Source organism: Pipra filicauda, unplaced genomic scaffold (genome assembly GCF_003945595.2).
Source record: "Pipra filicauda isolate LSUMZ 115617 unplaced genomic scaffold, ASM394559v2 scaffold56_size3634133_pilon, whole genome shotgun sequence".
NCBI classification, from domain to species: Eukaryota; Metazoa; Chordata; class Aves; order Passeriformes; family Pipridae; genus Pipra; species Pipra filicauda.
The window spans coordinates 720,316-745,215 of NW_024104720.1; the positions used below are offsets into that span (position 1 = coordinate 720,316).

Genomic DNA, 24,900 nt, shown 5'->3' on the forward strand with positions numbered 1-24,900 from the left:
CATCCCAGTCAGTGCCACTGAAAAAGGAGCTTACAGTTAGACTCCATAAGCCTGTTGCTGAGGGAAATGTTTAAAGCAGTCATTCTACAAATACTTCAATATGCCTCAGAGATTTGTCAGAAACGGCAAAACAAAAAGGTGAGCGGCCCTTACCTGGAACTGACACGCACATTTCACACCATCGCCCTCTTCCTTGCACACTCCTCCATACTTACAGGATGATTCATCACACACTCTTATGTCGGATTCCCTTACATTTAACTCTGCAAAAAAATTAGAAAAAGGAGACAGAAAAGAAATTGTAAGATGAGGGATTCTGAGGACTGCCTTGTCCTTAAATCTTCTGAGCCCCAACAGAAATTAAAGGGAAAAAGCCAGAGCTGTTCCCTGGGCTGCCCTGAATCAGCTCTGTGCTGCCCCTGGGCTCCTCCCCAGGGGCAGGTCCTGCTCCCCAGTGGCAGCTTTGTCTGGTTAGCACAGTGGCTGTGGCTAAATGCTGTTTACCAATCAAACAGATACAGAGCAAGCATGTGCTTATACTGCCCAAATTCCCTTCCATGTCTCCCGTGACAGGGATGCCCCAGTACAAAACCCTCTCCACAGAGTCTAACAGGAGTCTTTACACAAGTTATAGCCCATGTTTCTCATCCACTACTTCTTTTTGCTTTACTCTCCACAAAGGTCCTGAAGAAGAAAAGTTAAACCATCAGAATTTCTCTGCCCGGTTTTCCAGTCTCTGCGAGAGCCACACTGTTATCCTTCAGACTAAAAATAAACCAAAGTGTGTTTAAACTATTATAATTTGCTTGCACTGTAGGAGCCAGAGTAATGAACCAGAGATCTGTGTCTTAGCTGCTGCATAAAAATGTGGAGCACAAATGCAGCTCCCGTCTCCATAACCTTGCAGCAGAGGCACAGCTGGTAAGAGGGAAACCAAGGGGCTATACATACCAACTGCACAGGCTCAAGCTCCAGTCTAAAGGCTGCCTAAATGGCTTCAAGCTTTTCTGGGCATCACAGTCCAAGGCTAGATTTAAAGCAGAACAAATATATTCTTTTAAAATAAGTATTTGATTTTAACTATATATAGAAGAGAGAGCAAAAGAAGGTACCAGTAGGATAATGGAAGTGGTCAGTGTTATCCTAAATGTGACCTCGTCAGGTTGTGCGGGAATAGTGCTGGTACTATCAGTTCCAATGAAAAGGTGAAAATTACACCAAGGGCTCTAGAAAAAAACCCTGCTACTGTTAAATGTGCAGTGATATCCGAGGATATCATTCAAAGATGTCTGTGCTACAGCTCAAATCAGAAACCTTCAAGACTCTATAGCAAGTATGATCCACTAAAGAGATTCATTGACAGTGGCATGATTTAAAATAATGCCTGTGACTTTTAATAAGCAAGCCCTATCCAGAAAACTGGCTTAAAGAAAGAACTGAACACCAGCCATTCAGAAATGGGGAAAGGTAGGTCAAAAGCAGAAGAAAATAATCCTCGCTGCCACTTAAGAGCCTTAAACTGGCAATCACCCTCCTCCTCAGAGCAGTGTCAGCACTTTGGTATGACAGTGACAGACACCCTGGAAAACTACTCCTATGTCTTTAGGTAACATTATACACCCACACATAGTCTATATAAATACATAAATAAACAATAATTACTGTAATAAATTTTACCATATGTCATATGCTTCTATATTTAATATAGCCTTATTATGTATTTTCTTCATAGCACTGAAGTTACAGGATTACAGCTCAATGCAAAGTCCAGTTATAATCCACATTTTTTTTTCAACTGTGAGAATAAACTGAAAAACATATCAATTCTTTTTTCCCTATAGGTCCATCATTCCTAAAGGCATAAATGAGGAGGGCAATGTGTGTAACACTGGGCAGATAGGTAACCTGGTTGCCATCACAACCCTGTGTGTGTGATCTCTAATGTTATTCTTAATGTCACCGTTTATCAAGCATGACTGCTGCGTTGTAGGCACAAAGCTAATGTGATAGAACATAGCAGCTTTTCAATTTAATGTGTTTATAACTCGCTCCTGAAGGAAATGTGCCTTTCTTTCTCCTCGTGAAGATCTGTTCCACAAAGATGAACAAACTAGCAAAATTAATTAAGGGGAAACGATTGTCATATCTGAAAGGGTCCACCTTTAGGTGATATCACATTTGAGAAAATGCCACTATAAAAAGGAGTAACCATATAGACAAATTAGAGCATGAACAGCTTTCACAATTCTGTTTTTATCAGGTCAGGAAAATAATGAGATGCTGATCCCCCTTTCTCAACTCTCAGTGGAGATCGCTGGACTCAGTACTTTGCAACATCCTACCCAGTACCCCAATCAGCAGAAGAAACCCTTTGGCAACTCAGCTCCTGCTTGAATTCCTGAGGGTCTACAGAATGTCCAACTGCCTAAGCAATGTAGTGCAGACTTTTCCTCAATATCAGTGTCCCCTGGTGTGGAGAGGGCACACAAACACCCAGGAAGGAGCCTCTTCACCACAGTGGTGGGAAAGGGACCTCACTTTTCTGCAAAGCAGGGGAAGGACGTAGTAGGGTCAGAAGTAGACCCCAGCTAGCAGTTCAGCATCAAGGCTGAACCAGAGATGAACTTGATCCTAACTTAGCTACTTCTATGACTTCAAAAGCCAGTGAGAAAGGTAAAGATTTCAGAGCAAAACTATGAGAGGATGTGAAAATGGGAGTGGAGAATAAGCCTTTGTGAACCTCTCTCACCCCAAGAAGAAAACAAGGCTTTTGGTTTGTGTTTTTTTTTTTTAAATTCCACAGGAGGAATTAAGATGACAGAAAGCACACTGTTTTAATGGTTACTTCATTTTAGGAGTGGATTGTTTTTCTTTCCCCATAAATCACAAATACTGATTAAAAGCTTTATGGCATGAAATGAAAGCTGTTTAGGAAAGGTCATACAGAGACCAGGAGCCAGCATGATTTTCCAAAGTTGTACAAAAGACAAGATACCCGGTGACTGGCACTTGAACATGACAGATGAACTTCATTCTATGGCAGGATGTCACCTAATCCCTTATTCTATTCAATGGAAAACTCCAGTACCAGCAAAATCAAGCCTCCAACATGTGCACAATTGCATCTGATGAAATCACAAGCACTGGGAAGTGTGGTGGCCATAATGACTTCCACATACAAAAATGAATAGATGTGGATGGATGCTAATAGAGTAAGGAGGAACTGTAGATGTCTCACATGTCTGAAATATGCTCTCTCTTCAGTGGATTCCCCACAGACAGAGAATTAAAGCGGAGTTTCTGAAATTATTTCCAGAAGAATGGAATCATTATCATCGTATGTGAGAACAAATCTATGAGAGGAGAAAGAACATGTAGCAAATGGTTTAGGGTAATTTCTTACATGTTTCTTTAATGCCTATCACAGCTCATTTCCTAGACTTTTAGCAGATATAAATAAGAGAAAGTCTCAGTGTGATTCATTATGCACAGTGAGAATACGGTAGGTAGTAACCCATCAATTCCCAAGGGAAAATATAATTAGCGCAATTAAATCAGGCTTCCAAATTTATGATAAAATTAATGTCCAAAGACCTGAAATGAAGTATTAAAAATGATTTGCTAGTATCTGTTCAGCCAATACACTTCCTGGTCGTGCAATGACTGAACGGCACAAATCAGCCTGCAAAGATCCACAGCAAGGTCTTTTAGGTTTGAGTTTTTTTCTCTTTTGAATAGAATTCATCCTATGATAATTTAATACATCATTAAAAATGAGGAAGGTTTCTCTATTTTGACTCCTTTCAGAGAATTTGAAATACAGCTCAATACAAGTAGCTGAAGACTGGCTTTTTCCCTGTGACCTCAAAGTACATTGCTCTGAGGCTCTTATAAGCTAAATTACATGTGTCAAAATCATGAACCTGAAGATGAAATCAAATTTGTAGCTTTAAGTATATCAAACATGTTGCTTCCATCTGGATACCTCGAGAATAAAGTAAAATCTAAGATGGGCATATGTGTTAACTTTGTTTTTCAAAACTCATGTTTCTCCTGTAGTTGGCAATAGTACACAGTAATGATGAATGGATATAAGGAACCAATAAATACCTTTCCCACATGAAAGTGAGCATGTGAGTTTAGTAAGAGTGCTCCCAGCTTTGTCCCTTTTGAATATTGCAGCTGTGCCTGAGAAAAAAATCTGCATGCCTGCCTGCCTGTCTGTTCTCTCTTGCTATGGGTAAGACTCCAACCAGGAGACGTGCCAGGACCCCTCATGCCTTTTGCACTTGACTTACAGGTTTGGTAAAAGAGGGAACACATTAGAGGGAAAAGGTGAGGCATCTCACTGCTGCTTTCCCATCCTCCAAACAGTTTGTTCTTTGTGAAGCCAAGTTTTAAATTAGGATGTCTGACCTCTCATAGATGTCATGTACAGACATATGCACACATCCAGACCTGAGCAAGTTCATAAAGGGTCTACAACTATTTGTTAAAAGAACCCCCAAAATTGTAAGAACAGTTGAGTCGAGTCAAAAGTGGCTTGGGAAAGGGCTCAGGAAAAATTATGTTGCAAAGGATATATTAGAGCCCACAGTCTACTGGAGCTAGTGGTGTTATGACTGGATGAGCTCTCAGGACCACAGAAGAGACTCAAAGAATCAAAATCCAATGAGCAGAAAAACTATAATCTACTCAGTTTTGGGAGTCAACCTGGTTTGGCTTTGGCAAATCATTGGTTTTTTTGTGGTTTTAGCAAATCATTCTGGTTTTGACAAATTATTTATAAATGAATGGAAAACCAAATGGGGAAAAAAACCCCAAGAAAATCTTTCCCTTAAGGATTATAAAGCTGAGGTGCTCACAAGTACAGTAATAACCTGAGTCTTAAATCTAACTGTTGAATAAAGCTTCACCTGCTAGTCACACTTTCTGCCCCACAACAAAGATGATAGCCAGAGCCAGGCCTTTGCCCCCGTGGTTCCCAAGCTCAGCCTACCCATTTCAGTCATGAAGGTGAGTTCAAGCAGCATCACAAGTAAAGAAAGTCACTGTAAAACAGATTCTCCAGGGGAGTATTTTGGATACCTCTGCTCACCTCCAGTTGCCAGTCGAGACCAAAACAGCACAATTCTCCTGTAAATCCTACCAATCCCGTGCAGACATACAAGCATCCCAGCTGGTAGTGGCTTCAGTCACTTTATATTTCCATCACCTAAATAAAGTGACTTTGACATTGGTTCAGACACTTAGTTCACATGCACACATCTAAACATAAACATTTGCATTTAGATGTCTTAATCTGCAAGCTCAGCCCCATCCCACTGCTTTTCAAGTGCATCCAGAACAGTCATTCCTGCAATAAGTCATGCAGATGCTTACAGAGCAGTTTCACCCAGGCTGTGGACAGGAGGCATGATTTTGGGAGTACCCATGTGTGATCTAGCTGTTCTGACACTAGATAGGTGTTTGAAGTGAGGCAGTGTAAGTTATTCCCCATTGCAGCAACTGGGTACAAATCTCTCAGAAAAACAGAAGTTACAGCGGTGTACAACAGAACTTGTTTCTATTTATTTTATTACAGGTCTTAAACTCCCAACTGTTCCTTCTATACCAGTTTCCCTCTTTGGCCAATCTTTCTCTACAGCTGCTCCACTGCCCTTTCAATGCTCACTTCAAAACATCAGAACAACATTCAAGAAACACGCTTCTGCTTTGAAAATTGAATAAAGAAGTATAAGGGAAAAAAATATCTCTGAACTAGGTGGGTTCTTCTGTAAAGCCATTAAAGGAATAAGGATCAAGCCCAGACTCTGAAAAGCAGTGTTTCCCTTACTGGCATTACACTACCCTAAGAGCAAGATTAGTTAAGAATATCTCTTTTTTTTTCTAGAGACTTTGCGGTTTCTTTTAAGACACTGAAGCCACATGTTGGACTACTAGTTTGCACAGTAGAAATGTGGACAGGGACGTAGATTCAGGGACACACATACACACGTCTCAGTTCTTTGCAGGAGACGGGATGCAAAGGTTGTTGAATGGTGGACATAGAAGAGTTCTTTTATCTTCTCCAGCTTCAGACTGCCACATCCACCAGCACAAACCTGACATCTCACTACAACTTTTGTGCTCTGTTTCTGCAGCAAAAAGCAAAACTAGGAGCCAAACTCACCTAACATACACCAAATATTAAAGGTGAAGTGTTCTTCCACTTGCTTTCTGCCTGTGTGGTGAAGTTGGTTTATTTTAGAACAAGCCAGCATGGACAGCTCAGATGTGTACATGTACACAAACTGTGCTGGGGGAAAGGAAGCCCCCAGGCTCTGCAACATTTTCTTTGACATCTGTCACTGATACCAATACAAGAAAACACTGAATATTTACTCCTGCTTTTTCTCAGTGTCATGGTCATAAGGTGTTTCCCTGAAATAAAACTCATCCTAGCAGAAAGTGAGTGAGCAGCCACTGCTACCTGTCCCTTGGTCAAGGAGCACAGAATCACAGAATCAGTGCTGGAGCAGGTCCAGAGAAGAGCAACGAGGCCGGTGAAGGGACTCAAACACAGGTTCTATGAGGAGAGGCTGAGGGAGCTGGGATTGTTTAGCCTGGAGAAGAGGAGGCTCAGGGCAGACCTCATCACTCTCTACAACTACCTGAAAGGAGGTTGTAGCCAGCCAGGTGGGCGTTGGTCTCTTCTCCCAGGCAACCAGAAGCAGTACAAGAGGGCACGGTCTTAAACTCTGCCAGGGGAAGTTTAGGTTGGATATTAGGAAGAAATTTTTTACAGAGAAAGTAATCAGACATTGGAATGGGCTGCCCAGGGAGGTGATGGATTCACCATCTTTGGAGATTTTTAAGGTGAGACTGGATGTGCCATAGTCTAGTAACCACAGCGGTGCTGGGTCAAGGGTTGGACTTAATGATCTCAGAGGTCTTTTCCAACCTGGTTGATTCTATGATTCTATGATCACAGAATATCCTGAGTTGGAAGGGACCCACAAAGATCATCCAAGTCCAACTCCTGGCCCTGCACAGGACCATCCCCAAGAGTCACACCGTGTGCCTGAGAGCATTGTCCAAATGCTTCTTGAACTCAAGACTGGCTCGGTGCTGTGACCACTTCCCTGGGGAGACTGTTCCAGTGCCCAACAATCCTCTGGGTGAAGAACCATTTCCTAATATCTAGGAAAGGTAGATATTAGGAAATATACCTTAGAAATATCTAAGCCTCCCTGACACAGCTTCATGCCATTCTATCGGGTCCTTTCACTGGTCACCGCAGAGAAGAGATCAGTGCCTGCCCCTCTGCTTCCCCTCATGAAGAAGCTGTAGATGACAATGAGGTCTCCCCTCAGTCTCCTCCAGGCTGAACAAGCCAAGTGACCTCAGTTGCTCCTTGTATGGTTTTCCCTCTAGACCCTTCACCATCTTCTTTGCCCTCCTTTGGACGGATGCCTGGCTTTAGAACTGCAACCAAAGGAGTAAGTGTTGTTTCTTGCTTCATGGGTTAAAGAACAAGGTATTGCTAAAATGCAGTGCCTTCAGAACCCCGATCTTCCCCAACAAACATGTGTCATTGGCAAAACCTGAGATTACCATTTATTTGGTAACTAATAAACAATTTCTACATTAGGGTTTCCAGAGCATTTTACTATCCCCATGTTTCAGCAGTTGTGGATTATGTAAATCACAATAATTTGCATTGTAGAGCTTATGTCTGCTGAATTTCTTCTCAGAAATTGTCAGAGGTTATGGGTGAAGAAAAAGAGAACAGACAAGCCCCTCAGACAAAATTAGCAATTACTTGTCCACATAAATAATACTTTCTTGTGTCAGGCAAGGCAAAGTAAGACAGAATGGATCATACTATATTGTTCATATGAAAAATTATGTTTTTCAGAAAAGAAAACAAACAGTAACACGAACTACTGGGAAATAATTAAGGGAGAAAGAGGATGCCATTCAGACACTGTACATCCCCTTTGAAGATGGCTGTTGTCACTGATTTCAGGTTTAGCAAAAAAAATATATAGGAAATTTAGAATGTGGAGAGTGGAAAAAGAAGAACAAGGAAAAGAGCTTTAAAAAAAAAACAATCAGAGAAGAAAAAGAGGAAAATGAAAATATGTAACACAGGAAAATCTAAAAGAAATGTAAGTTTTAAATAATCAAAACAGTTAAAAGTCAGTTATATGGAAAAAAGAAAAGAAACAAAATTATAAAAATTAATGTACCCTAGAAAAACATAGACAGCTATAATCTAATGGAATTAAGATACTCTCAGACATTTTTTAATTGGTCAATTAATGGATGCCTTGGGTGACTGATGGCAAATCTGCTGTTTTCAAAACAACCTTAAGCAGTATTACAGGGCTAGCAAAACCCGTTTTGCTGTATCTCAATGCAATATTTAATGCTCAGTTGTGCAGAAATAAGAAAAAAAGCTGTGCTTTGGCTCTTGAGAATGCTATCTGAGTGAATAAAGTTTGAAATATTTCTCTAAAGCTACTATTACAAGACTGCATTAGCTCTTGATTGCTTAAGTGCTGTCCAATATATCTAGGATGATTATACTCTTACATTTCTAATCACTACAGTCTCCTTTTAGAACAGAGGAAAACTGAACACATACATGCTGCTAAAGGAATTAGTATTCTTGCACACAATAGGAAACCACAGCAAATTTTAACAACTAGCACTCACACAGCAAGGTAGCAAGACTGGCTTCAAACCCGAGAGTCTCCCACACTGCAATATTCACAGTACTAGCGTGCCTCAGACTAACTCTATTCAGTGTGAGAAAAGTAAGGAAAGTGTCACAGTGACAAATGTTTGTATGACAGTTCCGTCAAAATATTGGATGCAGCTGATGGTGCATTTCTGCTTCTATCAAGGAAAAAAGAAGTATTTGCAGAGAAAGTTAAGGCACTCTTTTTCTTATATCAAAAGCTTTGACAATATTTCAGAAATTCTGTATCATCTGTAGGTGAATACTTCATCAAATGGTACAAATCAACAAGCTGTGGAGTTGGCTGGAGACAGGGGAAGATGCAGAAGCAACCTGGAATTTTTTTCTCTCTCATAAATACTTTTGTATCAAGGTCAGGCAATACAGCAATCTGGCCTTCTGGACACGAGTCTGATGCGCTTCTCCATCAGCAGCTATCCAGGCCACCGATTTCAAAACTTGCTTACAAAGCAGAATATGTCTTACTACAAAAAATTACTGAACGTGATTATGGAAAGCCATTATAAAAAACTTAGCAAGTCATGGCATATTTTTACATAAAATTAAAATAAAATATTAGAAAAGAAACATGCTCATATAGCATATTTATAGCAAGATTTATTATAACATATATTATCAATCTTTTATTTCTAAGGAAACCAAGGCTGCGCAGGAGCAGCAACTATCCAAACATGTCTCCATTGGTTTGTTCCAGTAACTTTTGCACTCATTGGGAAATTCCAGCCAAATATGACAGTTATAGAGGCCTGAGACAATGAGCTTCCTACAAGTTCATGGAAAAACAATGGTTGCTTAGAGAAAGGGGATCCAACGTCACTGTCAATTGGAGGAATTGAGGGCACATACATTGGGAAAAGGTTCATGTGACAAGATCACAAATGCATGTGATGTGTTTCTTTTCACAAACACATGCAAATAAGTAGCACTGACTGTCTTCCACTCATGGTACCGTTATGGTCCTTGCATATTGGAAAATTAGCCTTGGATCATGTAAACACATGGACTTTTAGGACACTGGATAACTTGTGCTGCTGAATGCTAATGCCTATACAAATGGATGTGTTCTGGTAGGTAAACCTCAAAAATAGTGCTCTTACACTGTGCCATCCTTTTTCAACTAGTGGGACTCCTAGGAAATTTTTCATTTGCATAAATTATACTGTTAATTCCTGACAGTTGTGCAGCATGTGCAATTACAGTCAGTGAGAAAACGTTATTTGTCCTTGTTCCCTTAATGTTCCCTTGCTCTCTTGCTCTGTCTCTCAGTCTGCAGAGTAGATGGCCAAATAACAAAAACATTTCCAAGAAACTTGCTAAGGGTCTTATATCTCTCCTCTCCCCTGTTCCTCAGGTTGCTTTCTAGAATCATTGCCCTGTGCAAGAACACAGCAGGCAAGCATAGTGTTCCCATGGAAGCTATAGCTTTGGCTAATGAATTCTTGCCCAGAAGAAATCTTTCTATGCCATTTACAAAGCAAGGTGAACTCTTCAGCCTTGTTCATAAAGTAAATCTGACTGTTACTTCCCTAAGCCTGTAGAGGAATGGCAAGCTGATCAAACACTGAAACAACAGAGCTCTCATTTATACTCCTGAAGAACCTGAAGACTGAAGCAAAGTAAAATGGCAATAACAACAGACACTAAAGGAACTAATTAGCTTCTATAAACATTGCAGGGAATTTCTTCTTTGATTTGTAGGTGACATACTTAACAACTTGATTCTAAATTGCAAAATAATATTGGTCAAATTCTGATCCCATTCCTGGCACAAAACTTGAAGGCATGTAGTCTAGGGACCAGCTTGCCAGACTAAGAGGTGGAATTGAGGTGTCATGCTCTCTATTGTCATCAAGTCTCCAGAATTACAGTATTTGCTTACAGGTGGGGGATGCATGGATAATGGATCTACCTCACCATGGTGGTAAAACGTGAGCTCCTTCTGCTGTCTGTTCCTCACTTTCATTTCTTCTAGAGCAGAAGAGAAACAAGCCCTGGTGTGAACTGTGCTATGATGCAGAGAAGATGCAGCCTTTCTACAACCATGTCAGTCATCTCCCCTCTCTGATCATCGCCTTCAGAGCTCTGGGCTGCGGTCAGAAAACAGAGCCTTTGTCTTTGTGAGCAATCATCAGGGAAGCGGTAAGAGCGCCTGATAACAAGTCAGCAGAAGCCTGAGCACATCCAAAGTGTGCCCATTTACCAGAGAGTCCATATATTTTCTTCACTCTCAAGATCATGCCAACATATGCTTGACTTTAATGCTCTGCAAGTCCTAGCATAGAGAGACTCAGTTTCTGTATGTGGATTTACACTTTCCTCTAAGGAAAGTTACGGAAGTTGTTTGGGTTCTTGATGTTCGTTTTACCTCATTTTAAAGACATTTGGGAGGACTGGGAAATCAAAGCCAACTATAATTGCTCATCAACCTTACCACTTTCCCTTTCCGCTATTCTTGTGGTTTCAGTGTCAGAGAAATGTTTTAAAGAGCAGATGAGTCTTGATCCTCACAAGCTCCACCTGCAAGCATGTTCACAGCTGTGGAACAGCCTCCCAGGTTGTCAGCTAATATGCACAGGGATGAGCTGACCTTCTGGGAGTCATTTTCTGGTGACTTATTTCAAAAACTTTAAAATAAATCCAATAATTATTTTTTTCCGAATAAAAAATCTCCCAAGGATAATGGAAAACACTTAAGAGGAAACTGCTAGGCTTTCATGGATAAAGCAACACAGCACTTACACAGATTATACAGCATCATTCAGGTTATTACACACGCTCTGCTTATTACACAGATAATAAATGAGTGCCAGAAATTGTATGTTTCATGGGGAAAAAAAAAGAGAAATATTTAAAAAATGCAAAATAAACATATATATACACACATTCTAAACCTTGTATTTTCAGTAAAAAAATTGTTAATGTTCAGTATTGGCTCCTATGCTACTGTCCTTCCCTTCCACTTTTCCATTTATCACTTTTTTTTTTAGAGTCAAAAAGACCAAAGAAAAAGAAAACTATCTGGACTGTGAAGTCCTTGTATTTCTCAGCTATGAACCCAAGGAAAACAGGTGCCTTTTGGTGAATTTTGTAGAAAACAGCTCTATTTGAAATGGTGTTTTGCCATTTGGCATACATAATTTGAGGCTCCAAACCATAAATGCCTGGGCAGAGACCTAACCTTGAGCATCTGCGATATCTAAATAAGCTAAATGGAAATGATCATGTGCAAGACAAAGAAAGCCTTTAAGTGCTTCTAGGATCAAGGACACAAGCAATTTGTGAGGACCTGATTTTTATGCAAATAATAATTAACTTGACTAGGGCTTCCATCTATTGGTTAAAAATGTGTAGAAATACAGAGTGAAAAAATATTTTAAAGCACTCTTTATTCCTCAGTTTTTAAACTTTCCCTTAAAAGCAGCAGAATATATCTGACAAAGAGTTGTCAGATAGTGTATTAATCTTAACTCTTAATTATTCACTCTCTACAGGAAAAATGCTGCAATCTGCAAGATTATTTGATAGCAGAAATCTAAAATGTGGCTTCAAATAGCTTAAATTTTAAATATTACTCACAGGTCCCAGTCACTATCATTAACAGCTATGTGAAATATCGTAATACCTAGCGGCTGCAGCAAAGACCAGATCCTCCTTCTAAAAGACATGGATGAGAACCAGTCCATTACTTACAGCATAAGCACAGAAGTCATACAAAATCTGATAAAAATTAGATAATATTGTGTCCATTTCAGTGGATGTACATGAGGAAGAAAAGTATGTACAGAAAGAATGATTTATCCAAGGCTACAACACAAGGCCAAGGCAGGATACCACAAAAGAACTTGTCCCTCTCCAATTGTTTTGCTACAAGGTCATCTTTTATCATTCTCATCACCTTCCATTTAATAGAAATATCTTCAATACCACAGCTAGGAAATCATTAGAGTCACCAAAAAATGGATCAGACACAAAATGATTTAGGGAGTACACGTCGATCATTTTAAAATGTGAGGGAAAAAATTAATACTAACTCACTAAGGCTACTAATGCTAACTGAAGAGTTATGTTGATGTATTAATGCAGCTTGCAGGACTCATTTGCTGTATTCAAATAACTGATAATCACTGCTCAGAATTCAAACCATGCTGCTGTGATAGAGTCTAATGCAGACAGTGCCATGCAAACCCAGAAACATGTCTCATAGCCCCACTGGGAAAAACTCTTGTTGGTTCAGGAACACAACATTGTAGGGGATTGGCTCTTGAGCAGCAATACATGAAAAAATGGAGGAGCCTGAATACACTTTTGGGATGCGCTTTGTCTTAAGGAAGGTAGGACAGAGCGGCAAAGACCAATAAGAGGATAAGACAATAAGGCTTGAATCAAATATAGATAATATTTTTCAGAAAGGACACTGTCTTTGCGAGGGTGTGAGGAAATGGATCTTTGCTTGCAGCTCCCATCTGTGTGGTCTCCTCTCATAGAGCAGTCAGTGTCCCTGTGCACCCAAGACCAATTTTCTAATGGAGACACCTCATCTCACATCGTCTTTCTTTCCAGTCACCTGAGATTTTCAGGAGCTGATCCATTCCTCAGATAAACTCTAAGAGAAACCACTCCTGCAAGTCTCAACTATGAGTGTAGCTCAAGGCTGACTGAACATAGGGAGAAACCTGCTGCATCCAGAGAATCCAACTGACACTTTCCAAAACTGCTAGCAAGTCACCTGTCATCTGAAGATGATGGGGGTAACAAAGATTTAGAACTCCTTGCAATGTATGAAAACTGTAAACCTGTCATACATCTTATTTCTAAGTTTGCAAAAGTGGAAACTTAGACACAAATGCCTGAAAAAAAAAAGTAAATTTCAAGTCTGCATAACCTCCACACTAGAGGGACTAGAGATCGAACTTGACAGATTGTGGTCATGGGATAGGAAAATCCTCACTGCAGAACCAAATTTCAAATCTAATTCAAGATAGTAGTGCCTGACATTCATTTTCTATCTGGAAGAATCTGACTTGCCTTCATCAGAGAAAATCAGTAAAGCATTTCCCATGCCACAAGTACCCATTCAGAGCTACTTGTGAAAAATGTTCTGGCAGCTCTGCAGAGGTGGGCCATCATCCTCATCTGAATAACTAAGCGGATAGATGGGTTGAACACTTGGTGAGGGATTCAACATTACAAGTGCCTGTCTGCACTAACATTTTCAATGTTAATAGAGACTGACAAAGCTGAGGCAAAGAAAAACTTAGAGAAAACAGTCTTCTTGCAATGATAATGATTATGAATGTTTTCCATAATCTCAGTCAAGCTCTTTGAGCAAGATCTCCACTGATGCTGCTGATCAATTCTTTCTATACAGGATTACTGAAGGGCCTGTGAAAACAAATAACTGGAAACATCTTCCCTCCAATTCCCTAATGCTGTTCACAACAGTTTCATATAAACACAACCTTACTTCTAATCAGGTGAGGGAAATCAGTGGGGCCTCATGGCCATCTCTTACATATTATATTCTGCTTCCAGCAGCTGTAAATTCAACACTTCGCTAGGCATTAAATTTACTCTTAAGAAACATTTTCCAAGAAAGGTGACAGAGTTATTGCACTGTTGCAGCTGTGGAGACAGATGGCAGTACGCCAAAACTCCAACAAAATTTTAAATTAGAAATTTGACCATCTGCTATAGGTGGAGAAAAAAGGTTTTTATGCTCAGGTTCCTCCCTTAGTTTTGTAATTTCCCTGGTACTTAAATGAACGACCTGGTGTGCAACAGATGCCATATGCTTTCCAACAATTTCTCATTTGCAGCTGATAAGCACTGGAATGTCTTAAATATTCGAGAGAACCAGGAATTACTTCTTAAATTGCATTATGCTCTGCTATTACTCAGCCTATGACAAAGCAGGGTAGTATTTCGCAAAAATTCCCACTTACTTTGGGATACCCCCAATAATAAAATCTGCTTAGGTTTACTTACTTGTTACTTGAAACAGGAGCAACAAGAACACAACGTTTTTTACCTGTATCCTAACTAGCTCTTCAATCAACAGTTATAGCTGGTGTATCTTTAAACATCAGGTAAACTGCTTAACAGCTTCTTTGAGATGTATGAAAAAAATGGAAGGAGCAGTCTCTTCAGATAGGAAATCATATTTTTGGTGTCTGACTCAAGAATGCTGTGAAATTCTCAGTAAATACAGAACTGGAAACTTTTTCTTAATGCTTACATGCATTGACTATATTGCTTTTATACAATTCTAAATCACAGCCTACAAGAATGGTAGACAAGTATAAAAATGGACCTAAGGTATCACAGTATATATTCATAGATGGAAAAACATGCAATACATTGAAACAGAGATGAATACGGCAGGTCCTGACACTAAAATGTGGACTCCAGTAGCTCGTTTAATTAATAGTGAATATGAACACTTGAAGGATACTGCTTAAGTGTATATTCTAATACTGAATTTTAATTGTATATATCATTATAATCCCCCATGCGTTATTCAAATAATTGTTCTTGTTTCTACTTTTGCTATACGAAGTGGGAGGAAGTACAAAGCCCCTGAATACATCTAGAGCCATGTATTACTCAGTAGCTACTTCAAAGACCAGTTCCACTTGTCAATATGAAATTTAAAAAAAAAAAGGCATTTTCACTGATTCTTACAACAGACTTTCTAGGGGATATTTCCACAGCCCATGGGCTACCTCTTTCTTTCTTCTGTTTCTGTCTGCACAATGTTCTATGAAATATGTTTGGGGCTTCTGCGTCCAATAAATGCACATCTTTAAAGCAGCATGGCTCAAAGGGCCCCATGAACTGGCTGAAAGAGCTCCCTTCTCCAATTCAGAATGGCACCAGAGACACTCTAATAGTGTTTAAATCCCACACACCATGTCTGCACCTTACCTCGGCCCCTTGTGCACAGAACAAAGACATTTGCAATATTGACTGTGTTGGAACAGTGTTTTTTCTAGAATGCTCTTTGCAATCTGAAGACACAGATGACATACCTTTAGAATACTAAAAAGTCACAAAAACTATTATAAACAGGCTGGATTGTTTAGGGACAGAGAAATCACATTTCCATAGCAGTGACCTTTTAGGATTATTACACAGAAATGCCAAGGAAACGTAGCCAAGTCTTATTTTTAGGACTTTTTAGTACATTTTAGTAGCTTTTGTAAAGAATCATACCTGATATTGATGGGTAATTATGCAATCACTTTATCAACTTTCTACTCCTGTTAGGTTTTTGTCACCATGTGCAGGTTTCTCATAAAAACTGATTTGAGGCTAATCTCTGGGTGATTTGGTGACTGTGGAAAAACATTCTGTCTACATGAGGCTGTCTGAAACATCAAGGTATCAAACACATAAATCTGCTATTGTGCCACTGCAGGACTTCAAAAATATTATTAATATGTATTCTGTAATACCTAAGATGTCTGCAGGGCTTTGAAACAGATGAACACAAATTTCAAAGGCAAGGTAAATAGTAATTCAGTTAGATCAAAATACAGAAAGAATAGATAATAAAGAGCAGTGCCAAGAGTCAGAAAAAAAGTCAGGCATTAAAAATAAACAAGAAGAAAAACTCTTGAGAGGGGGTCAGTAATGCCTCAGCTGCCCCACATAAGAGTTTTCAGCATTGTTTGCTGGCCATGTTATCTTTCTAAATTTATTTCAAACCATAAATTTAACACCTTTATTTAAAATTAGACTTTGGACTTCCATTAAAAGGGGCAACAGCCGAGTGTTTTTAGAAGATTTGGGGGGAAAGAGTGGGCTAGAAGTGCTGGTTGTTTAGAGCAGCAAGAGTCTTTTATGATGCCTTTTGCTGATGCCATGCCATTTTACACATTTTTGTGCATTTAGAAGTTCATGCCTTTTCTCATAGTTGATGCAGCTTTTTGAAACAGCCATTAACCAACATATTAACAGGAAAACCAAATGCTTTTTGTCGAATGCCATCATATGACACTTCTTGACATGCGTATGCAAAACCATACTACTGATTTCTAGGGCTGTTTCACTGCTCATGCCTGAGCTACAGTTTTGTACGGATAACAATAAGCGGCTCCTATGCTGAGCACATAAACCGAAGCTGCCCTGGGACCACTTCTTCAGCAGGCAGGAGAGAGGTAACACGGGACTGAACTTTACCACTTCTAACTAGCTCAGAAAGCGTAAAACCCCAGAGAGATCCAAAGAAATGTGTTTTCTCTCCTTATCCTATTCATTTCTTTTTTCTCATATTAACCTTGGTCATCCTGCATTGCTCAGCAGGACAGCATCCTTCAGCAGACAGAAAGGACCTTTAAAATTAAGAAAATGTAAGACTTAGTGATCAGCTTCAGAGTTCACTCAGCCTGTCTCTGTTTCCAACTCAGTTGTAAGTCTATGCGCATCTTCTCTATTTTGTATACAGAGAAAAAACTCACCTTTGACAAAGTCACACTTTTATTGATAACCATGATCTTGCCTAATTAAGATGACTGAAAAGATTCATAATTCAATGCTGGTATTAAAAATACAAGTTATAAACAAAATGGGCTGAAAATTTCATCTTTGAGAAGCACCACATAGAACCTATCAGCAATTTAAAATCTACCATGGTAGGTAGGGAAATTTTATTCTATTTTATCTGCAAATGATCCCAATTTTATTCTTTCTTTGTCCACCTCTTATTTGCCTTTTCTTAGACTTGCCACCTCATTTTCTAATTTCCACAGTAACTTAGGGTCAGTTTTCAACCTGGAACTTAGGTTGGAACACAACGGCAGCCAATCCTTTGGAAAATAAACTGGATTGGGGTAGGTATTTAAAAAAGCACCATCCACATTTAGAATATGTAAAAAGTAAATATAACAAACAATTTTAAAGAAAATAAATAAGAAAGAGTATAAAAATGGAATACAGGTGGTTGTAGGTTATTCTTATAATAACTACCCAACAGTTTTAAACCAGCTAGGAGACCAGTTCTCATTATAAACAAACGTAGAGAATAAAGACAGTAGCAAATCTGAAAAAAAAAAAAGCAACTATATGAAAATGCAATAATGAAACAAGAGTCTTCTTGATGTACTTTTAAATTTATAGGCAATGACGAGTCAGTAGATCTCTCTTTTGAAACACTGACTGCAAATAGAGCATCATATTTTCTACATGAGGGGGCAACACTTATGCTGGAATTGATGAGACTTGTATGTATTAAAGAATTGAAACAACTTTTCTTGCCCAAGTCCAGCACAAGTCACTTTATCTGAGTAGCAAGATGGTGACATTCTCTGACTGTGTCCCTTGAGCCCTTTTTCTCACCTACTATATACAGTTTGAACAATTCTTTAGATAGATTATTAAAAATAAATGTAACATTTCCCTTCCTCTTTCCAGTATCTTCATTTGAGATCTAAGTCTTTAATGGTGTCTGAAAACAAACACCTACAAACCACAGATATGAAAACCACTGCTACGCTCATCATGGGAGTATTTTTTCTCTTTTGGAGTACCTGAATATTGTACTTCCTGTAGCGTTTCCTCATCATTATGGCATTTATGCTTCCTGTGTCTGACATTTCAAATATCTCTTAAAGAATCTTTAAGGTCTTGTACTCTGATTTTTTTAATGGCATTTGAAGAGGATTCTTTCAATAATGTTCACTCAGTATTACAGCTTTTTTACTGTATTATTTATATCTTAACTACTTTATTAATATATTATGTCAGCATCCTTTTGCAAGAGCTTTTTACTCCATACTTTCTACAATAAAAATGAAACACTGCATTTTTCTATGCGAGTAGAATTTACACTTAATATAAACTCTCTCAGCTTCTGCATTCGAGCAGTTGAGACATGCCGCAAACATGTCTCAACTGCTTAAGGAAATGAGAGCACAGGGTTCAAGAGAGTCTCCCAGTACTCTCTAACCAGCCAACCAGTACAGATAACCAGGGGTTCACAGCAGCAGAAGCTGTCATGGGTGCTTCTGCCCTGTCACTTGAGCGAAAAGTCAGATGATTTAACCCTCCAAAAATTCCCTGGGACTTCTTCCAGAGAAAATGGAAATAAATATTGGTTTTACACCTGGTTGCTATAATTCAGATTATTTTAGATCCAAAATTCTTTGGTCAAGGATCTTGTAGAACCTGTAGGTTCTACATGACTGAGAATGGTGTATTATGATAGAAGCAAGTGGGGAATCACAAACTATAGCATTAAGATTTTTTTAACATTATTTAATATATAGGACCACAGTCATGTGGAAGGCACTGGTCACAAATACAACGGATGACAGTCCATGCTCAGGAGCAAGAAAAGACAAAAATGCAACAAGAACTAAACAGCTTCTTTGCCTGAGTGTTTACTGTGAACATGGGGAGAGGTTCAGGTTCCTTCCTTATACACAAAAGTTTGGCACCCAATGGTGGCAAACTTTCAGTTTCCTAGTTTGTGTAGGGTTCCTGTGGTTGCCTGGTTCCCAAGCAAATTAGAAGAAAAGCAGTCAGAAGAACAAAGCTACAGTAGAAAAACACAAGCAAGCAAACAAAAAAACAAACCACAAAACAAATATGGTATGCTGTGGAACAGCCAACGTGACTTTGCAAAAGGGATCTGTACCTCAAAAACCTGCTGGACTCCTTTGAAGGAATAAGGAAGCAGGTGGACAAGGGAGATCCTCAGATGCCTAAATGTGCATTTGATAAAAGCCTTCATCAAAGACTTTAAATAAGCTAATGCACCGAAGTACTGGTCACATGGAGAAAGGGTTGTCTAACCTCAGAAAAACATTAGGGCATAGATAGTCACTTTCAGATCAGCAGGATGCACCCAGTGGAGTCCAAGAGGGGTCTGTGTTCTGCCTTGTTTTTCAGTCTGTTCATAAATGATTGGAAAGGGTATGAACAGCAAGGGGAAGAGATTTTCTGATTGTGTCGGGGTGCTAAAACAGATGGCTAATGGAAAAGTTGAAGAAACCTTACAAGACTGAGTGACTGGATTATAAAATGGCTGATGTAATTCAATGCAGATAAATGTAAAATAAACCATATGGAGGAAAATCCAACTTTCTATACACATATATATTAGTGATACATCCTGAGACTGTTATTACCATTTAAGAACAAAAAGCTGGCATTATAATAAGCAGTTTTACAAAAATGTCAAGTCCATACTTAGTAGTGATAAAAAAACCCAAACTGAATGTTATGAATTATTAGGAAGAGAACAAAGCATAAACCAGAGTACATTATTATGTCACCATATAATCTAGAGTGTACCCTACCTTTTTAATAATGTGTGCTGTCTGGTCCATTATTGCAAAAAAGGACACATCAGAATGGAAAAAAAAAGCTCAGAGAAAACAAAAGGAATATGAAAATCATCAAAACCTAGTTCTTCTGTAGCAAAAATGGAGTCCAAATACAGATTTTTTCCTTTTCAAAGATCTGTACCGAAACTCATCATGTTTACAGCTGTAAAGCAATTACAAACATTTGGCTGAAAATCACGATAATAACATTATTATCTAGTACCCTTATAAGAGAAAGAGGAAAAACTTTTCTGAAAACTCCTGTGAAGTCTTAGGGTGTTGTGTCACAAACTAAATTTAAGGCACAATTTTCTAAATTATCCTACACAATTTGTGTTTCTATCCACTAAGAGTCTCACAGTCTCTAAAAAGGCTGTTTAGCTTCCTCCTGAGATAAAGAAAACACCCCAAACTGCTATTACTATTCCTGTTTTACTAAATGCACTCTTAAGTCCCAGCCATTTCCATTCCCACTGCTCAGTTCAACTCAGTGAAAAGCATTTTCTCAGCATGGAAGTTAAAGAGGGGAAGGAGACATTTCCAGGGATATAATCCACATTGCTTTGTGATCTCCACCTGGCATAATTTCAGCAGCATTTTGGCTGCCTCCCAAAAGGAACTCGGGGAGTTAATTTTGTCCTGGAGGAGCACAACATTCAAGCTAGCACCACACTGTATTTGCTGTGCAAATCCCCAGCAGATTGGATCCACAAGTGTTTTGCTTAAGCAATTGACCATTTCAGTTGGTCACCACATCTGATCAACACCCATTCCAGGCAGGTGTTATACTCCCTTATCTTCCTCCACCTTCCCCACTAGGAACCCTGATACAACTCTACCTGGTCTTCCACCTCCATTGCTTGCCCCAGCCCAGCCTGAGACCCTCACTACACACTGTAGCAACAGGGCAGATGCTTGCAGTCTTCTCGTACACTGCCTTACATTGACAAGGCTTTACAAAAAAGCAATTACACAAATTTTCCCTTGCTACGCTGCGAAGTCAGCATGTCCTTGAAGCTGGCTCAGAGCAGCCATCGTGCCTCTTCTGTAGGGAGGCAACAAAATACAGAGGACTCAAAAGAGAAGAGGGAGAGATGAATTCTCAGAAAGCTGAAGCTCAGCCATGGATACTCCTGCTTCACAGATTACCTGAGTCAGACCTGTAGGTGCCCTCAGCACTGGACGGCTTTTCTCAACCTCTGCTGGTGTACTTCACAAAAAAACTGAGGTGTGCTGCTCCTGGTTTTAAGTGTGGAACTTTACATGAAAAGGTAAAATAACCAGTCTTATGATGCATGTATCTGAATAGCTTTTAGAATAATGCTTTCAAGTTTTACTTCATGGGACACTCTTTATAAGAAGGTGACAGTGCATTTGAGGAAACTTTCATATGTGTGGTGCATTCATATGTGCAGTCAAGTTTTCTCTATATTTCACCTGCCTAAAATTGAGTCCAAATGGCAAGAAAGATAAAGTGAAGTCTTCCCTTTACCCACAGATAAACACAGTATGATTAAAGTATTCTTCCAGCATCGGAATGATGCAGGCAATAATAAATAAGGGCTGTCTCCCCTTCCAATGCAGGGAAGAACTCGGACTTTTCTCTAGCCTCTTGGGTTCCCTCAGTGTTTAGCACCTGCAGTGTCAGGTGCATATCTCCATTCCACCTGTGACATGTTACGTTCTAAGCCAAATACGCTATCTAAGGATGTGTACATGGAATAAAACAGATGTGAAGGACTGAAGGAGAAGCAGGCAGCTATTATACACAAGCTGAAATGTAAGTTAGTGGCAAATGCAAGATCATGTTTTCCTGAAATTCAGACAAGAGGTCTGAAGTTTAGGGTCCTTAAGACTATAAATGCTTTTCTCGAATTACAGTATTTGAGGCACTACACAGAAAAGCTTTCATATATAAAGATCCATCAAAAAGTGACATCAGTATTAAGTTACAAATGACTGAAACTAAACCACTTCACATAAGCAATGAAGACACTTTCCCAGCACCATTTCTCTATTTAAGTTACCATTGTGACTACAGTATGACTTAAAATTGTAGGGTCAAAGAATATTATACAGTAGGGTAAGTGGTTCAGTGAGATTTTCTCAGTATAAATGGGTACCCTAAGTGAAGCCACTTGAGAACCTTGCTATAAACACATTTTAGCCGAGAGGTAAATTCCCTGAAGAGTCGTAAGCACCTGAAGACAAAGGGAATAAAATAAACAATGTCTCCTCAACCGTAACTGTAGAAGACTTGGACAGATATTAAAATAAAATGCCATGACAGTTTATCAGGTGAAAAAAATGCAATCTTTATGCTTTCACCTCCTTTTTCAATTGCACTCTTCCCTCTGTGAGCATGGCAGTGGTTAACTTTCCTTGCTACCCCTAGAAGATGTGCTGCTACTCACTGAGCACCTTATGTGCACATGAAGAAAGCAAAGAGAACAACAGGTTGATAGTTCACTGCGCCCGCAGATGCAAAGGCCTTTTAAAGTAATCTGGAGCTGAGGGGAGGAGGGAAAAAGGATGCCCAACTCATTAAGGCTGAAGAAGAAGAGACCTGGGCAGAAAAACCAAAAAGGGAAGTCCAGGAAAGGCTGGAACATGACTACCTAGTTATCTTAAGGCGAGGATTCACACAAGAGGAAGATGGTCCCTACTTCAGACAGACAACCTGCAGTGAACGAGACACAACTCACCACTGTCCAGAAGCCCTGGGCCCCAGAGCTACCCCCGGCTCAGGGGTAGAGTCCTTTCTGAAAAACTAGACTTCTCCTGAAGCATTGACTGGATACCCTAACGCGATGGCAAAACAAAGGACTACAGGACCTATGCTGTAAAGTCAACAGAGAAACAATGAAATTCAAAGAAAAGTACTGAAATAAATAATGTTTTGTCTTTTTGACTGAGCAAACAGTCGTAGATAGTTATGTCATCAGGCATAACTTTTTGCAGTGCTCTCTTACATTTTTCTTTCATTCTTTTCAGTCTTTGTTTCTTTTTTTTAAATTGAAGAATTTTCCAGCCTTGTTTTCTTTATATTAATCAGGTTGCTTGAGAAGTCACTGTCCTGTGGTGTTAGGAATTTCCAAGACAGGAGAAAAAAGTGAAAAAACCCCAAACAAACCAAACATATTGCCCTCCTGAATGGCAATGTTCACAATCACATTCAAAGAAAATTGAACGTCAACTCTGTTCTGTAACTCTGATGTTAAAAAAAAATCTCTTTATAGATACTTGTATTCCTTAAACAATACCTCATTTATCGCACTTTCTACTAGAAAGTGCTGGAAAACAACTTAATTTCCCAACAAAACATTTCTTTGTTTGCATTTTTTTCTGTTGGGGCAGAACTTTAATATTAATCTGTCTTTGGGTTGCAGTGGGATTTTCAATTGGCCAATTTACTCCCATAGACTTTAAATAAAAACAGAATTATGAGCATATTTGATGATCCTATCCTAGAAGTAAACTTGACTAAAAGAGTAAGTTATTGAGCCAAATTCAGAAGCTGTATCCCCTTACATTAGGAATATATATGACATCCTGGTAACAATTATTTCCATATTTCTAACAGTTTAGGATGGGTGCTGCACTGAATTTTTTTTATGAAAATATGAGAGTGGATACCACTGAGAGTATCCTGAAAGCTCAGGTCTGAGAAAGACAGCTCAAAAGTGGTCAGTTCCAGGCAGGATTAAGTGACCCGTCTGCTCTGCTTGTATTGTTATGTGTAAGTCAAATAAAGTACAAATTAACAGCATCATTTTAAAGGCTCTAAGATATTCTGCCTTTAACTCTGTGTTTTTTCTCTCACCTGACCAAATGTGGAAACAAAAGCAAGCCTTCACAGGTACAGGTGAAAAGAATGCATGTGTCTCCTTTCCCCTTCCCTCCACTTCATCCTCTGAAGGAGAAAAACCAATATCCCACCTCTGAGGAAGCACTCATTTCCATCCCTACCACAGTATAGCTGAGAAAAGTGAGGCAGAAAATGCAAAACAAAAAATTAACATATTTTATCTGAGATCTCATACCACATAGGTAACATTCAAGGGGGATGGGGGGAAATATAAAGTATGTCCTTTTCCAAAGCCCAGGAGTGTAAAGAAGCACAGATCATCATTATTAAAAGGCTGAAGTGGATTGCACACTACTTGAAAAGCTTAAGAAGTCTACTCATTTACAAGTAAGAACTACAACTGATCACAATGCTTTATAATTTGACCCCATCTAAATAATTCAATATTCACTGTGTCCAATGTAAAGCAGACTTCCATTACAAATTAATTAAATCCAAATTAATTAATGCTGAAACCTGTTCTCCAGCAAAATAGTGCAATGTCATTTAACATTTCTTCCCCCTTAATATATGGTTATATTCCAGTTATAGATGATTATAGTCTTCCAGTGAATTCTAGTGCTGTGTTACAAGGTGCTGCATCTGCAGTGTATGCTCCTGAGAAGGGAAAGCTAGCATACAACTCAGTGTAAATGTCAGAACTAGTAATAACAGAGATACTTGGCTGAAGAATGAAACGCTTCTCTAAGCCCCTAAAGATTTAGAAGGAAATTATGATGTTCTTCAGAGGAAAAGATTATGTTCTTCAGAAGTTCCTGGATCAGAATTAAAACCTGTCAGACCCTGTGCTAATAGTGAGTGATTTTTCAAAGTACTTGCCAAGTGGATGTTCAAACAAGGTAGCTTCTAGCTAACTCTGAGATGTCCAGATGTTAAAAATGGGTTTTAGAATTCCCATGTCCTCTTCCAAAGATATTAGGTTCTAACTACTGTGTTTAATTATTGTTCAATCTCAG

General features: G+C 39.1%; 1 protein-coding gene across 1 annotated transcript in view; it reads right to left on the reverse strand.

Annotated features, from left to right (window-relative positions):
• The window catches only part of TMEFF1 (transmembrane protein with EGF like and two follistatin like domains 1), a 119,119-nt gene that overhangs the window by 49,622 nt on the left and 44,597 nt on the right, over positions 1-24,900 (reverse strand). The window contains exon 2 of the mRNA XM_027740738.2: positions 154-263. Coding sequence (XP_027596539.1) covers positions 154-263 — 110 coding nt within the window. The remainder of the gene's footprint in view (positions 1-153; positions 264-24,900) is intronic.